At 32.1% G+C, this 16,416-nt stretch overlaps 1 protein-coding gene across 2 annotated transcripts in view; it reads right to left on the bottom strand.

Annotated features, from left to right (window-relative positions):
* Positions 1-1,536: 1,536 nt before the first annotated feature.
* Positions 1,537-16,416, bottom strand: part of COL11A1 (collagen type XI alpha 1 chain) — a 215,057-nt gene continuing 200,177 nt past the window's right edge. For both annotated transcript variants that reach the window (XM_002751147.6, XM_035252270.3), the window contains 10 exons: positions 15,506-15,559; positions 14,503-14,610; positions 13,903-13,956; positions 13,758-13,793; positions 13,611-13,664; positions 11,894-12,143; positions 7,975-8,087; positions 6,412-6,480; positions 4,438-4,671; positions 1,537-3,240 (listed from right to left, as the gene is read on the bottom strand). In XM_002751147.6, the coding sequence (XP_002751193.3) occupies positions 3,094-3,240; positions 4,438-4,671; positions 6,412-6,480; positions 7,975-8,087; positions 11,894-12,143; positions 13,611-13,664; positions 13,758-13,793; positions 13,903-13,956; positions 14,503-14,610; positions 15,506-15,559 (1,119 nt within the window). In that variant the 3' untranslated portion in view covers positions 1,537-3,093. The remainder of the gene's footprint in view (positions 3,241-4,437; positions 4,672-6,411; positions 6,481-7,974; positions 8,088-11,893; positions 12,144-13,610; positions 13,665-13,757; positions 13,794-13,902; positions 13,957-14,502; positions 14,611-15,505; positions 15,560-16,416) is intronic.

Raw genomic sequence — 16,416 nt, 5'->3', positions numbered from 1 at the left:
TCTATGGATCTCTTGGCTGCAGCTGTACTTAGTAATAATCAGACAGCCAGTACAGGGATATGACACTAGCAAAGTAACAAAGCTGAGAGACACCAAGACCTATTAAACTCATCCTCTGGTAAGTGAAACACATTTTGGCAAACACAGAAAAAGAAGATTTAATTATCTATGTCTGGTGAATTAGGACTTGATGAATATTAAAATGCCTTATGCTACTGCTCTTTTTTGGTATCTTTCACAAATCATTTGTAAAGCTTATATATAAGTCTCTTTGATGATTTGGGGCTATGTGATCATGCAATTTGTATAATATTTACTTTGTTAAAATGAAATATTTGTAAAAGTTCTATGATACTGGGTAGGATGGTTGTTACTAGCTACATTTTAGAAAGGGATTTATACTGTGGTGATAATAGCAGCAGAAATAAATCTAGAGCAGCTGCAATTTCCTTATAGCTGATGTATGCCAGTTATTGTGCTAGATCGTTAGGTAACTCATATGTTGTGCAGTTATCCAGCATGAAGCTGTCTATTTAATGTGAAACTCATAAAGCCTAAGCTCCAGGACACTTCTTTTGCATGGGCTCCATTTAAGACCCTGGGAGATCTCCTAGAAATATGTTCACATGACCATATTATTAGTAAAATTTGCCAAAATAAGCTTGACAATTTTGAGATTTTCTGGTATTTTCATGTACTGACTTTTTAATACAATTAATAATTCGTTGTAATATCTTTACTCATTATAGTTACTTCTGTACTTTGTGTTTGTAGTTTTAATTCTTAAAGAGACTTAGATCAAATTTCATGTGCACTATGTCCATGATTTATCCTGCCTTCAAGGTCAATACTATTCTTTGTGTTTTTCTTATGAATACACGCCAGTACTAAAATGCCATCTAATAAGCTTTTTCTATTCTAGTGAGCTTTCTTTTGCCCAGATTAAATCCATCATAAAGGAGAGAAAAAAATCCCATGTCCTGCAGAAGACTATATCCATATATGAAATGAATAGAAAAGCATAGACACTCGATTATCTATTCATTCTACTGAGTGCCAAATTAAAGATTGTTATGTTTAAATGGATAACACTGCATCCCTGATGCAGGAAAATATGTCAAATATTGTTATTGCTATACTTTCATTAAAGTATATTTTCCAATGTGTACAATCCTTCTATTCTACAATACAAAAATTATGTGTGTTTTAGAGAATATATTTCAAATAAAAAATTTCTGATTATATTAATTTTGAAATGAAAACACTCATTTAAGACTTTGTAAAATATTTAATTACAAATATATCTCTTTGAAATTAAAGTATAATCTACCTTTATTTTATAAATTTAGTATTACCATGGTCTGTTGACTTTTTTAACGCATGTGGGGGATTAAGACAACTACTCTCTGAATGGTAATATGTTTGTTCAGAAGTGTAAAACTATTCTAATCTGGATGGTCAAGAAAGAATCAAAGGCTTTTTCTGCATTTGAAAATAATTTAGAACCTATTTAAGAAAGAAAATGGCCAATCCAGGTAGCCAAGACTTGAGTTTATTTATAGGATTCATATTTCCCTTCTTAAAAGGACATTTACAAACTCGATTTCAAAAATAAAAGAAATTCTTTATGACAAATTTCATGTTTTAATTTCAATATTACAGGTATGTTCTTTTGTGATAAATTATCAGTTGAAAATGTTCCAGTGAAATCTGGTATCAATTAATTTAACACTTTATATAAGAAATAATAAAACATTTATTTTCAAGTCTTACATATATTACTTAAAATAGATACAAAATTCAGTTTTTAATTTTTAAATTGTATTGCTATTTCCAGCTACCTTAAAGTAAATACCTTAGTGGAAAAAAATTGTTTAGATTTCCTTGAATAAGTATGACTTTTAAAACAAATACTCTTAATAACAGTCCACCATACATTATTTATTTAGCAATTAAGTAAGTCAAATGATTTATAAAATTATCTTGAAAGGAAAGAAATAATATTTATTGGGCAGGTAAAATAATATTCGAGACTTTTATAATATGCAACTTAGAATCAAATTCAAGAACTTGATTGATTAGAAAATCTAACATTGCACAGATTCATAAATAATTGCTTAATTTCCATCTTTAATATTAACCTGCATTATTGAAGGACACTGAAAACAATGAGATGAGATAAGGTAGAAAAAAATTATACATATGATTGTTTGCTTGATGGAAGCATTGATTTGTTAATATATTTTCTTATACACATTTCCCTAGCCAAAAATATAAACTTGCTTGTTTTCCGTATATACAAGTATCCTGTGAAATCCTGGATTCTGAGAAGAAAAAGTTTGAGGTATAGCCTTGAATAAAGCATCAAAATGCATAATATTTTTGGCTGAAATTCAGTAAGATGACTGTCGGCAGAGAAGAGTTGATCAGAGTGTGCTTCCAAAAGTCTTCCAGATTTTTGCCCTCTGAGAATTTTGTTGGCGACATCAAATAATTGAACTCTTCAACATCAATATATACAAAGGCATTTTATTATTAGCCAAAGAAAGGGACTTAGAGTCATCAGAAATTACAACTTTATTTTTTCATAATACATATATTTATTGCCATGATGGATCTGAAATTCTTATAAAATTAGAGTCAGATGGAATTCAGAGACACGTGCAAGTTTTGGAAATGGACAAAGATAACAGTATAGAACTGTACATAAAATAATTACAATTTATTAAACACACTATTTTAGCACATCCTGGATGGATGAGAATGAGCACCATATTTTTTATGAATATGTATTTTTCTCTTTTTGTTTTCTACAGCACCAAGAAATTCAAATAGGAAAAGGAGAGATGAGAATTGGGAATCAAGAATCAGCCCTTTCCATCTCAGCCACACTAACTTATATTTTTATGATTTTTCAAAGCTTTTCCCATGTGATACTGCCCCCACAGGGGCATCCATATTTCCTAAATGGTACATGTTTATGTAGCAAGTTGTTTTCTATATCATCCTTTTCAAAACTTGCATGTGGCACAAAATGGGTGGGTGGCACCAAGTTATATTTTCTGCTGATTTCATGTGTCCTTTATCCTAATCTTAGCCGAGAAAGCAAACAGGACCAACTTCAAATCCAAACTTCTGATTCTGATCACCAAAGTCATTGATCATAACATCAACAATAGGCACTTGATCAATTTTTGGTGTATTGATTTCAATGACAGTCTTTTCATAGCCTTTTCTGGACTGTAAAATAAAGCAGAAATAAAAAGTTACACAGTCATTTAATATTTCTTAAATGTATTTTACTTTTTCTTAGGATTCTGAGTGGAGGTAGGAAGCTGAGAGAGAGGAGAATAGGAAAACAACCTTGCTATTACCTGTGTAGTACCACTTCTTACCATTGACAAAATTTTAAATTTCGAATATTGACAACTACATTTAATATTTAGCTGTAATTACTTAACTATGAGAGTGCAATATATTTCATAGTTAAAAAGAATCTTATTGAGTTAATAAATACAATTTAATAACAATAGTGATATTGGTATTTTCATATATATATGAATATATATGTGTGTATATACACACACACACACACACACACACACACACAGATATGATGTCTAACTCCGTGCCCAGGATGGAGTGCAGTGGTGCAATCTCAGCTCACCACAACCTCTGCCTCCTGGGTTTGAGTCATTATCTGGCCTCAGACTCCTGAGTAGCTGGGACTACAAGTGTGTGCCTCCATGCCTGGCTAATTTTTGTATTTTTCGTAGATAGGATTTTACCATGTTGGCCAGTTTACTTGTACTCTTCTCATTTTGATGAAAGCATACACTTATTTATTTATAATCGTGGTTTCTCTGCAATCATCAATACTCAGCTAAAGCAATGAGCTTTTTAGGGACCTATTTATTATTTTGCTATATAAAATCTTATATGTGTGAAAAGATAGTTCTAGATGATAGAGATAAATATGATAGTGGATCTCAAACTGGTATAGTACAAATTAACAAGCTTTTATAAACAAAATACAGGGCTAAAATTATTGATACTATAAATGGTATAATGGTGACTCGTTTATCTGTCATTTTAAAATCACCAATAAGGAGGCAAATGACATTAAGTTTTTTATTTTCTTTTTCATTTTACGAATACCTACCTGTGATATAATTCGAATATCAGGAATAATAACATGTAATCCAAGATTACCTTCTGCTATGCCTTTAAAACTGTCTGAGAGTGTATGTGTATAACTGTGTGTGTTAACATTACCAGCTTCTCACATACCATAGTTTAACATGTCAATATTAAGCATCAAATGTTAATAACAACTGACATCCATTTCATGAGAGAAATCTGGCTTAGGACCAAACTGAAATGGTGACATGCTGCCTCTCATCTCTGTGAAGGAAGGCAAGCAGAACTTATACTCACCGCACAGCCGTCATACAGGGCTTTGATGAATGGGTTATTGTCATAGGACATCTCCTCATCATTTGATCCCAGGAACCGAAGTGCTTTGTCATAACTTCCTGATGACACATCATACCAGGCTGCTGACTGATGACAGTGGTAGGTGAAATTTTGCCGAGCAGAGGCGGTCAGAAGTTTCAGGAATGTCATTTGCACCATATTGATGGAATTTCCTTCAACGTCTAAATATGAAAGCTAGGAATAAAGGAATAAAAAGGCAAATAATGACACTTTCTTCTTTGACGCTACTAAGAAAACAATTATTGTTAACAGTGAACTATGATGCTTGAAGCATGCAGATGAATCCAAAGACCCACTTGAACCTAATGAAAAAAGGTGTACACACATTGAGGGTCAGAAGATCCAGAAACAGGATTTTATGAATTGTATCCCACCGAAGTTATTGTAGCCATTGCTTATCTTTGAAAAAAAATCACTTTATGTCTTAGTTTCCTAAACAGTAAATATTGTAAAAAATGCTTTCATTTCCAAGAAATTTTCCAATGTATTTGTATATCTTTTTGGAAAAAAAAAATTGGTAAAACAATGAAAACTAAGGAATCTCAGTGTAATGCAAAGATTAGCTGGTTTTATGTCCTTTGATTTTTTACTATTCCTTTCAAACATTTCAAAATGTATCAACTTATCCAAATCTGTGAACATGTTCCTGCTTTTCATTTTGGGGCAATAGTTCCCATAGGTATTAATATGTTCAGAAATGCCTGTTCATCTATTTTAAGATGATGTGTGCATTCAACACTGTATTGCCAGTACCAGGCATAATGTGCAAGACAACGAAGGTTAGTATTTGTTGAGTCAATACTTACTCCGTAATTACAGCAGGAAAATAGTCTTAGTTGTAAATTATTAACAACTGTCTCATAGCATCTTCATAAATTGTTTTATTTTGGTAATTAAAATATCTGAATTCAGTGGAAACATATAAACTTAAATTTGAAAAAAGGTTAAGAAATTCAGTGTAAAGGCAGTTATCTGTTACTTGCTTCCTTAAAACAGATTTTACTTATCTCTTACTGAATAGAAGGTCAGAGGATGAGTATTCTTGTGGCATTAAAGAAAAATAACCTATTGGGAAAATTCATTCCATACACATATAGCTCTATCTGTATATATTTTTAAACTTATGCAAAGATAATAATGTAATATGGATATTTAATATGTAACTTGGAGACTGAAATAGAGAATTATAACTTTGGTGGAGAGTGTCAATAAAAATTGTTAATATGCATGAGCTTGTATAAAAATAATACATGTAAAAATAGTCATAAATGGAAAATAATAGTTTTTCAAAGAACCTTAAACAACTGAATATCTGGATAATTGAAAAAAGCTTCAATTTCAATACATTCTAATTAAAATACTTTAAACACATGTATATAAACACTTTTTGAGTATGAATTTAATGTTGACATCTAATCTTAAAATATCTTTAAAAAAGTTTTGAAATGAACTAGTAATTGTATGGAAATCTTAAAGTAAATTTGTGCCATAACAGTCAGAAAAAAATTGGACATTCCAACTGATAGAAATAAAGAACAAAGAAGGAATTTTTCAAACAGACAGAAAATGAAATAATAGAAAGAGATTAAGTAGATACTGTATTCTTTATACCTGATATCTCTAACATAATCAATTTTTATAATGTCTATCTCAGGTACTTAATAAATTATATGCATTATTTGATCCTGGTTTTCAGTAAATGTAGCATACTTCCATTTACTTTTAGATACCAATGTTAGCTTGCTTTAAGATAACACAGTGGTCTAAGATATATTAAGTGGAACAAACTAGAGACCACAGGGAATCCTGCTTTAGCATAATTTAGACTTTCACTGATAGGGGCTAGAAATACATAATGAGAACTTCACTTCTTAAGTTTGAGAAAAACCATTTCACATCGAGGTAATAACATACCAGTTTTCCCCTCTTAAATTCACTAAACCAACTTCCTGGTTTCTCCTTTGGCCATGACGAAATTCTCACCTTTGCAAAGGAACAGAAAATTTAAAAAGCAGATGAAAATTTACAACATAAACAGTATTTTTATATACATATAATTATTTTCACTAAGACTAAGAAACTAAAGAGTTCTTAAAATCATTTTAAAAGGATACAAATGAGATTATACAAAATGAGATAAAGAGAAAAATTTGAGATAGATTTTGAAAATGCTGTGTAGTGAAAATTAAGTCATTTTTGTTCTCTTTATTGGCACTAAAGGAAAAAGGGAAAGACAACCTGGTAAAGGAATACCAAGGGTTATAGGGGACACTGGTGGAACATTCAGAAACCCTTTGCAAAGAAAACTGTCAAAATGTTAGTGTCAGCCGGCAAGGCAGGTATCATCTTCACTCCATAGCCAAGAGACAGGTTTGAAAGTATTTAACCAGTAACTAAGGAGAGATGCTCATATTGCCATGTGTGTACCTATGCAACAATCCTGCATGATCTGCACATGTACCCTAGAACCTAAAGTACAATTAAAAAAAAGAAAGGCATTGACTGGAAACAACCCTAATCATTCCCCACTGGTTAGAATACTCGGAATCTTTTATAGATCTGCATGTATTGTTCTGCTTTGGGAAGAATAGCAAAGGGCATGTAAGTCCTCATCATAGGGAACTTGAGTTATCAGTGTAAGAAAAGACATTTTCTGTTTTTCTACATTTCTCTGGAGGCTAGGGGAGCTTTACTATGCTTCACCACCTGCCAAGTAGGGTTAAAGATGGAAGTTGCTTTTTCTCTTGCCCTTACTACCACTCTTTACTCACAAACTTACTTTCCTTCAAAAACCATTAGCCACACATAAAGCTACTGGCTTTGCCTTAAGGAGTTTCTGTGCCTCTGTATGCCCACGTCACTTACTAAGAAGAAAGAGTTTATTACATGAATACCAATAAAGACAAAATGTCCCACTTATAGCTTGTTTGAAGAATATAGTTATGCTCATGAACAAACTTTCCTTATATTAATAATTTGCATTTGGCTTTGAAGATAGAACTCAGTATATTGGTAACACTGTTAGACAAAAATTAAAGAATTTGTTTAGAGAAACTAAATGTTTTTAAAAATTAAGTGCAGAAAAGACTCATATATAAAGATTAATTCTTTAACTTAGATATTTTGGGTGTAATATGCAGCTGTAAGTTCTACAATGTGGTAATTGGGCAGAAGAACACTATACAGGCACTAAAATTTGAGAATCAGCTGTGCTGTGTCATGGAAAGCCATAGAATTTTAGAGAGCGAGCAGGTGCATAAAGAATACATCAGGGTAAAAAATAAAGAAGAGAAGCATTTGTTAACTCTGTAGATTAATTTGGTGCTTATTCATGTTTATGCAAATGAAATACTCTAATTACTCTGTAAGAAAAGCAGATAAATGAAAATATGACAGTATAATTTTCCTGTTTAGTTCAATATTGCAAAACATGGCAGGAACTGTCAACATTCACCACCAAGACAGATTGGTACTTACTCCCTCAGACTTTTTGTCTGGATAAATGCAAGTCTCACCACCAGATGTGAAATTACAGTAAACTTTGAAGGAATCTCCTGAACAACCTTGGTTAGGATCAATCCAATATTCACCTAGAAGTTAGAAAAAATATGTTGTATACAAATTTATTGATATCATTTTTGAATGCATTAGATATCAAATTTTGTTAGAGAAATAAGACAAATACATATTAATAGATCTTTTCCCTTTGAACTTCTTGTCATATAGGGGTATGATTTTTAGTAAACAGTAATAGTTTCTCTTTTCTGCCTCAGAGCTTTGCAAATGTTTCATATATTCTACATGGAATACCTTTTTAAAGTTCTTATCATGCCTATCACTTTTTGGTTTCAGCTTAAATGTCATCTTCTCAAATATTAACATTCTATTTATCCCCGTGTGATGAATTGCATGCATATTGAAATAAGATTTACTTGATTCCAAATCTCATAAGTATTATGAGATTACTTTGTTACTCCCACTATTTTCCATGCTCACTCACATATCACCAAATGAATGTTCTGTACCACTTAAGTAATCTGAGTGATCAGTATATTTTCTTCCTAGTTTATTCTTCTGTAACAATGGAGGTGATATCATATTTACTTAGCCTCAGGGATCATACTTCTGCCTTATTTTATTGCAAAAACTTCTTGCAATAAATGTACTCTCTGTTTGACGGGGATCCTAAGAAGGACTACTTCATATATTTTAATGCCGCCTGCTATTAATGCCATTGCTGAAATGTTACAGAACATTCATTTGGTGATATGTGAGTGAGCATGGAAAGTAGTGGGAGTAACAAAGTTATTCTTTAGATAACTGACAATATGGTGTTAGCTAACAAGATTTACTAGGAGTCAAAATTGATATGCACATAAACATTACTTTGCTTCCTTCTGCTGGGGTTCAGAAAATGATACCCCAAAGTAAAAGCCTCTAAAGCAGTTTTCCTCTGACCTTCTGCCTTCCTGTCTCTCATCCTTCATTCTCCCTTGAGGCAAGTCATAGAAATTAGAATCCCTCCTCCCCAAAGTGGGTCATAGAAACCAGAACCCCTTTTTCAAAAAGCCAGCTAGAAAGCCTTAATGTATTACTCTGTTATAGCAGGTAGTCAGACATAAACAGTGCAGGAGAGCCCTGCCAACCCCACCAGAAATGTCAGGTGACCATCAGATAAAGGTCAGGCAGTTGTAAACTGTCTCTAAAACAATAATTGTTTGCAGCTTGTGCCAAGGAATGGCAGTCTCTCCTTGCCCTCATAGAAAACACCTGAAACTGGTGACCAGCAGCTTCTTTATATGATCTCAGGAGGTGGGCAATTGGACTTAAGCATGTGCACTGAGATGCAAATGGATGGAGTTTAACTGGTAGATAACCTTCCTCTACTTCCCTTACTCAACTGGTAAGAGAAAAATGCCTCAATGAGCATGCGCACAACTCCAGTAAACACACTGTGTGGCCCCTTCCAACCGCTGACAGCCCACTGCGCTTGCTGACAGCCCACCCCAAGTCAGGGGAGGAGAGATGCAAACCTCAGAAACATGCCAATACAAACCCCAAGTCAAAGGTCAAACCATGCACTTGAAGCTCTCAAGTCGTTTACTTGATCCTCTTCCAAGTGTACTTTCTTTCATCCCTGCTCTAAAATTTTTAATGAACTTTCACTCCTACAATCCACCCACCTTTCTGTGTAACAGGTGGCCATAAATTAAAACCCTTATTCCAGAGGGGTCCTACCCCTTACCTGGGAGGATGGAATGTTCCAAGGGAGAGGTCAGAGAGAATTTGAATAGAAGGCCTTACTAAGTTTCCCTACTCAGATTACTACCATTGGCTCATACCATTTTTTTTGTCCAATAATATATCACATTTCTACACAGCTGTCCTTGCCTTATAGAATCTAAGCATAAAATCAGACAGCTTCCTCTGTATCTTTGGAGGTGGATTCTGAAGGCGCCTGTCATGTAAAACTATAATCAAATTTTTAATACTTTTCTCTTGTTAATCTTTTTTTATAGGGGTGGCAGCTTTGACCTTTATACTGAGAAGGAAATAAATCAAATTCTTTCTACCTTTATAATTTCTACTGTTTTTAATGCTGTCACTTCATTTCAAATATTTGAATCATGTAAGTCCACTGGTTACAAACTTTTAATAATGTAAAAGCTCCAATTGCTTATTTTGGTGCTGGAACTCTCAAAAATGCAATGTCAACCTGCTTTATTCTCTGCTACTACTTGCATATAAACAGGAAAAGTATTCTAAAAGTCACATAACTTGAATATCTTTTTTAACAAAAACATTCACTTTTTTTTTCAGATTACACCGTTAATATACTCATGTCTGAAACAAATTAGAATTCTGAGGAAAAAAAAATAAAACGAAATGAATCATCCAACATTTATCTTTGAATTTCTGTATATAGAACAGTGTCTGGCACTGCTTAATAATACATAAATAAATAAATATTTAATTTTAATTAATTAATTAGCACAGGAAAGAATTGATGAAGCTAGTTATATAAAAACCACTGGGAACTATAATCCACAGTTATCTTACCATTCCAAAGATTTAAAGTATTTTTTTTTACTGCTCAGGTACTAGTTAATCATATGTTGCTTTATAACTCAATACATGTTGCCATCTTTTATACTTGATTTTCAATTATGTATAATTGATTACCTTATTTATCTAGGTCAGAAGTCTAAAAATCATATGAAATAGTCATATCATATGTTCTGTGTCCTCATCTACATGCTACATAAACTCAAGAGGAATCTTCTGACAGGCCAAGTATATTAAAATTGGGAGGAGGAGGATAAATTTTCTGGCATAAGCTCAAACTAAGTCATCTAAATCCTTTGCTTAAATAATACCCGTTAAAAGTAAATCTCCTTATAAATCACTAAACTAAATGTATCTTTTTCAAGTAAACATAAACTTGAAGACATTAGATACCAGTTTGTATAGGAGCACTAATAATGACCCGTGTTTTATCTTTAATAGGCTATGCTTGATTAAAGTAAGATTTTTGTGACATCCTTTTTTTATGCTGGCAGTTTCTGAACTACACTGAACTTTTCTATCTAAATTGAGTTATTTAGGTCACAATTATAACTGTCATTATATAACTGGTAGTGCGACACAGTAAAGGGGAGACAATTATTTCAACATAAAGTGGGAGATTTAAAAATTGGATAAAGATCCGCCCCTTGCTACTTTAATAATTGTACAAGTTTAGTCAACTAACTTAGCATACCTGAAACTCTTTCTTCCTCTGACCAATAGGTATAAAGGGTTTTGTCAAAGAGTTGGTATGATAAATTACCCTAATTGTTTTTAGTAAGTAAACTGTTCACAGTTGTTTGGGATTCTATGGATCAGTGAAAGATAAATTATTGCCCCAAGCTATCCCAATTCTTAAATATTCTGTTCAACAAATCATTGCTAACCAGATAGACTAAATATACATCAGTTATGATATTTATACATATCCATACTTTTCACAGTAATTTAAAATACTAATTATATTAATGTAAGTATTCATACTAATGTGAAATAAGTTAGTAATCATATTACAATGTGCACATGTGTGTATAAATATGCACATCTGTGATAGTTATTATAAGCAAAGTACATTTGTGTTAGCTGTAATCATCCAAAAATGATCTTGTCATAATTTAACAAAACCTTATTTAACAGACCAGCATTTTCCAAAGCAGATCTTGATTTATACAGCATAAATTATTTTTTCTGTCTACAAGATGAGAGTTAATAATTGTTTGGTTTTATTTAGAGACTGTATTAAACATTCAACTAGAATTAATGAGCTGACAATGCACCTCAGAAACTCAGAGGCCCAGCACATTTGCTTTGTCATGTATTATTAACATACCATCTGGGAAGTCAGGATGGCTGAGTTGCAGGTCTTTGCAAGTTCGGGCTGGATTGGTCTGAGTACCCATGGGAAATTTCATATGCTCGATGTCTTGTTTCAGGGAATTGAGGGAACCAAATATTTCTTCCATTCCATCGGAGTAATCAAGAATATTATCATCTGCATCTGCTTGCATGCCTTCAGTATGTCTTCTTGTTTTTTTGGATGACAAGATTGGTAAAGGCTGAATGACTTCACCAGGTGGACCCTATAAAGAAGATAATGTGAGTGCAATTGTTTCATAAAATGGAATATTCTGCAGATATTAATTATTACCAGTTATGTTTTTGTTATAAAAATTATAGTTGGTTTAGCTTTTCAATAGCTACAAAATTTATGCTATAGGATGGGTTTATAAATATATAAATGTCATAGATTCTTCTTTGATGAACTTAGAGGAGATATTGAGGTAGTTGAACACGTTAGATGATTTCTGGTCCTTTATCTATACAAAATATATATGTTACTCTCTTATTTATTAATTAGTCATCATTTATATGTCCTATGTCCACAATTAGATTTTAAAGTCTCTGAGCATTAGAACAGCCCTTTAAAGTGAATGTGCTATCTTGTCATCTGTCTGTTATATTTGATGATAATTTAAGTTATAAAACATTAAAGTTTTAAAAATATTTACACATTAGTTTGCTTCAAATATGTTTGACTTAAATCTTTATAATTAGCAAACTTAAAATAAATGCAATCGGACTGGAATTTACATTATCAACAGAGCTATACCAAATAGTTACCATATTCTCATGGGTTGAATTATATCCCACAAAAATTTGTATGTTGAAGTCCTAATTCCCAGTATCTCAGAATGTAATCTCATTTGGAAATATAGTCACTGACGATATAATGAGTTAAGATAACATCACTAGGATGGGCCCTAATCCAATATAACTGATATTCTTATAAAAAGGTGAAATTTAAACACAGATGCACAAAGAGGGAAGATAATGTGAAGAGACACAGGGAAAAGATAGCGAGCACAAGCCAAGGAGAGAAGCGCAGAACAGAACCTTCCACCATGGACCTCAGAAGGAACCAACCCTGTGGACATCTTCATTGGGAGTCAATACATTTCTGCTGTTTGAGCCACCAGCTCTGCAGTACTTTGCTATGGTAACCCTAACAAACTAGTACACACACAGTGGGAAGCATTTTAGCTCAAGAAAGAAGACGAAAATTTCACATGGATCTATATTTTAATTCTATCATTTAATTACTTGCGTGAAGCCTAGAACATTTTAGCATGAATAAGTGGTAGCTATTATTATGGCTTTTATTAGTATTATTATATATGCACTAGGAAAAAATGTGAAGCATCTGAATTTTTGTCATTATTTCTAGAGTCAAATATAAATGTATCTTTAAGGCATAAAATAAGTTGGCTTCATTAATGTGACATAAAACAGTATACGATTCTTTTAAAAAATTAATAAAAACAAGGCTATATTATATAATTAGGATATTTACATTTGAAGAGTTAAATCAATTAAAATATAAGTCTTGGCATGTAGACTTGATTACTTAAATGATATAGTTAACATTTCCCATAAAATCAGCACTTTTGACAGGATGTGCTTTTTGTCCATCTTATGAATTCAGAGAAATCATTGGCAGCTACTAAATGTGAATTATCAGAACATCGCTCTTGTTAACATGTACTTACCGGAGGCCCAGGAGGCCCTGGAAGACCACTGTCACCTTTCTGGCCAGCAGGTCCCTGATAGAAAGAAGAGAGATGACATTAAATAAGGAAGAGGCAATTAAATAGGTTTTGATGAAAAATTAAAATGTCGAAGGGAAAAGTACTTACAGTAGAGCCTTTGTTACCCTTTGGGCCTTGAGGACCCTAGAAAATGCAAATGCAAAAGCACAGATAAAAATCTGGAGAATCTGTGTCTCTTTGTCATATTTGTAACTTAACCCTACCTTATAATGTTATTTCGTCTTCTACTTACTGGTAAACCTGGAGGACCAGGTGGACCTATGGGACCAGCAGGACCGGGAATTCCCTAGAGAGAGAATAAGCCAATTTAAAGGGATTTCCTCAGCGATTTCATTTTCATGTTTTCATCACGTTTCATAACATTTCAACATTTTAATAACAACATACGTTGTAAATTTCAGAGAATGCAAAATATTTTTGAATGGCTTGAACTTTTTTTCCATGGTGAATCTAAAAAATAATTTGTGCAAAATGAGAATTTTTCCCATTTTGCTACAATATCAATGAACTTTTTGTTTTAAATCTGTGTGTGTATATGTGTATTTTTCTGTACCTCTCAGAATATGACTTACAGGTGAAGGGAATTTGGTACATGTTTGTTTAAATAATGTTCGACTGTAATTTTTATGGTTTCAAACAAATATTTTAAAAATGTATTTACTCTAAGGCTAAATAAAAATCTTTAAGAATATTACTGACTTAAACAAATTAGAATTAAGACACTCTAAATTCTTTTTTTCATACTTAAAGCAGTGTGTGTGTGTGTGTGTGTGTGTGTGTGTGTATTTATTATCTGAAAGGAGTAGAAAAAATAATCTTTGTTTTTACTCACCCCATCCCCTTTTGCTCCAGGAGATCCTTGAGTTCCAGGAAGCCCTCGGTCACCTTTTTCCCCTTGTTCTCCTGGAGGACCAATCAGGCCAATTAAACCAGGATGTCCCTTTGAAAAGCAGAGGAAAAAAATAATAATATGTAAATTACTATATTAATAAAATGTTAGTTATAAAATATTTGCACATTAAATTTCCAAAGCATAAAAATGAACAATGCTGATAAAAAATAAAATTAAAATAATCCTTCTGAATGAAATCTACAGTTAAGAATCGCCCTCTCATCACCTAATGCATCTTTTACTGCTTACATTAAGTGAGGGCTTTATTAAACGTTGGAAGTATTGTAAAACAAAATCCTTTCTACAGATATCATTTGCGGTGCTCCATTTGAGGAATCTCTCAACCAATAATGACCATCTACAATATTAGTTAAATTAATAACAGAAAACTCATTATTTTAATAAGCATCTCATTTAATATGAAGTAATTTCTATTCTTCAGAGACTGCAATCTTTAAAAGGCATTTAAAGATTTAAAATAATCCAAACAATAATAATATCATTTTTAAACAGGCTTAATTCTCTAAGCACATGGTGCAACTCAGCATAAATTCTGAGATCAAATTAGTATTTGAAAGATATTTCCAGTTTAAAATTTTTAGTTTCCTGTTTAAAAAACATAAAAATAGATATTTTTTATTCAGTCTATTTAATTTCTGAATAGTTATTTTAGTATAACCATATGCTTTCTCCATATGGTTGCTATAATGGAACTGTGAGAAGATATAGCACTGAATTCTGGCATATTTTTCACTATTTGCATATTTTCTCCCCTCTAAATAAATCTGGGAAGCTCAGGATTGAAGCTTTTTGCAAGGCTAGAATGATGAAGCTATTGTTTAAAATTTCCTTTGAATGATTTTTAATCTGCAAAAGCAACTGCCTGGGCGATTAGTATACAAAAACATAACCTTTTATTAACAACACATTCTTTTATTCTCACCTTTTCTCCCTTGGAGCCAGGGTCACCTTTAAGACCAGGTAAGCCAGGAGGTCCCTAAATAATAAGAAAAAATAAGCAAAAATACATAGTACATATGAATAAGAGAATCCTATGACTAGTCACAGAGCTAGTTTGGTTTTGAAAACATGGAGTTGAAAATAGTAATAACTAATGCTTTATTTTTTAGGCTTCTAAGTAAGTTTATATATTTAAAACCCTATGGTTTAATTTGTAACCATAGTATTGATAATTTTAATGAAAAAATTGTAAAATTAGAAAAAGGACATGGTGTATATGGCTTTTTAGTTGAGAAGAAAGTGTACATTTTTAAATAATCTAATTTTAGGAGGGGTTTCCAAATTATATATTCAGTCAGTCAAACGTTTTTATGTTACACAAATTTAAAAGGTTATACTATTTTCAGCAAAGTTTTTGTAAAAACTTTCTGACAATCAATTGATCTTTGATAAGCACAGGAAAAAGTTAGACAAAACGATAATACACTGTTTGGTTTGTATTTAAATAACCTCTATTTATATATGTTAGAATGGTTGCCTAATAATATTCTATAGAATAAGAAAATTTCTATATATACTAACTTAAAACATAAAACTCTGTAATTCTTCTAGGCCATGGCCAATTTTCTGAAATCTGATTTAAATTCTTATTTTTTGTTCTCTTGAAATTAGATATCTTTCACTACGATTACTGGAGAGAGACATATACTAGAATATTAAACAATCCCAATGAAATATCCTATGTATAATACGATTCATGAGTTAGTGATGACTACTATTTTCTCTTAGCTAAACTATATAACATTACAAACTACATCAAGATGGTACTTTCAGCTGTAATTTCTAAATTGCATCTCATATCTAAATGATTTATGAAATCAATAATAAATTTAT

This window comes from Callithrix jacchus, chromosome 7 (assembly GCF_049354715.1).
Source record: "Callithrix jacchus isolate 240 chromosome 7, calJac240_pri, whole genome shotgun sequence".
In the NCBI taxonomy this organism is placed as follows: Eukaryota; Metazoa; Chordata; class Mammalia; order Primates; family Cebidae; genus Callithrix; species Callithrix jacchus.
The sequence above is the reverse complement of the archived record's forward strand: the minus strand, read 5'-3'. Positions and strand labels throughout refer to the sequence as shown.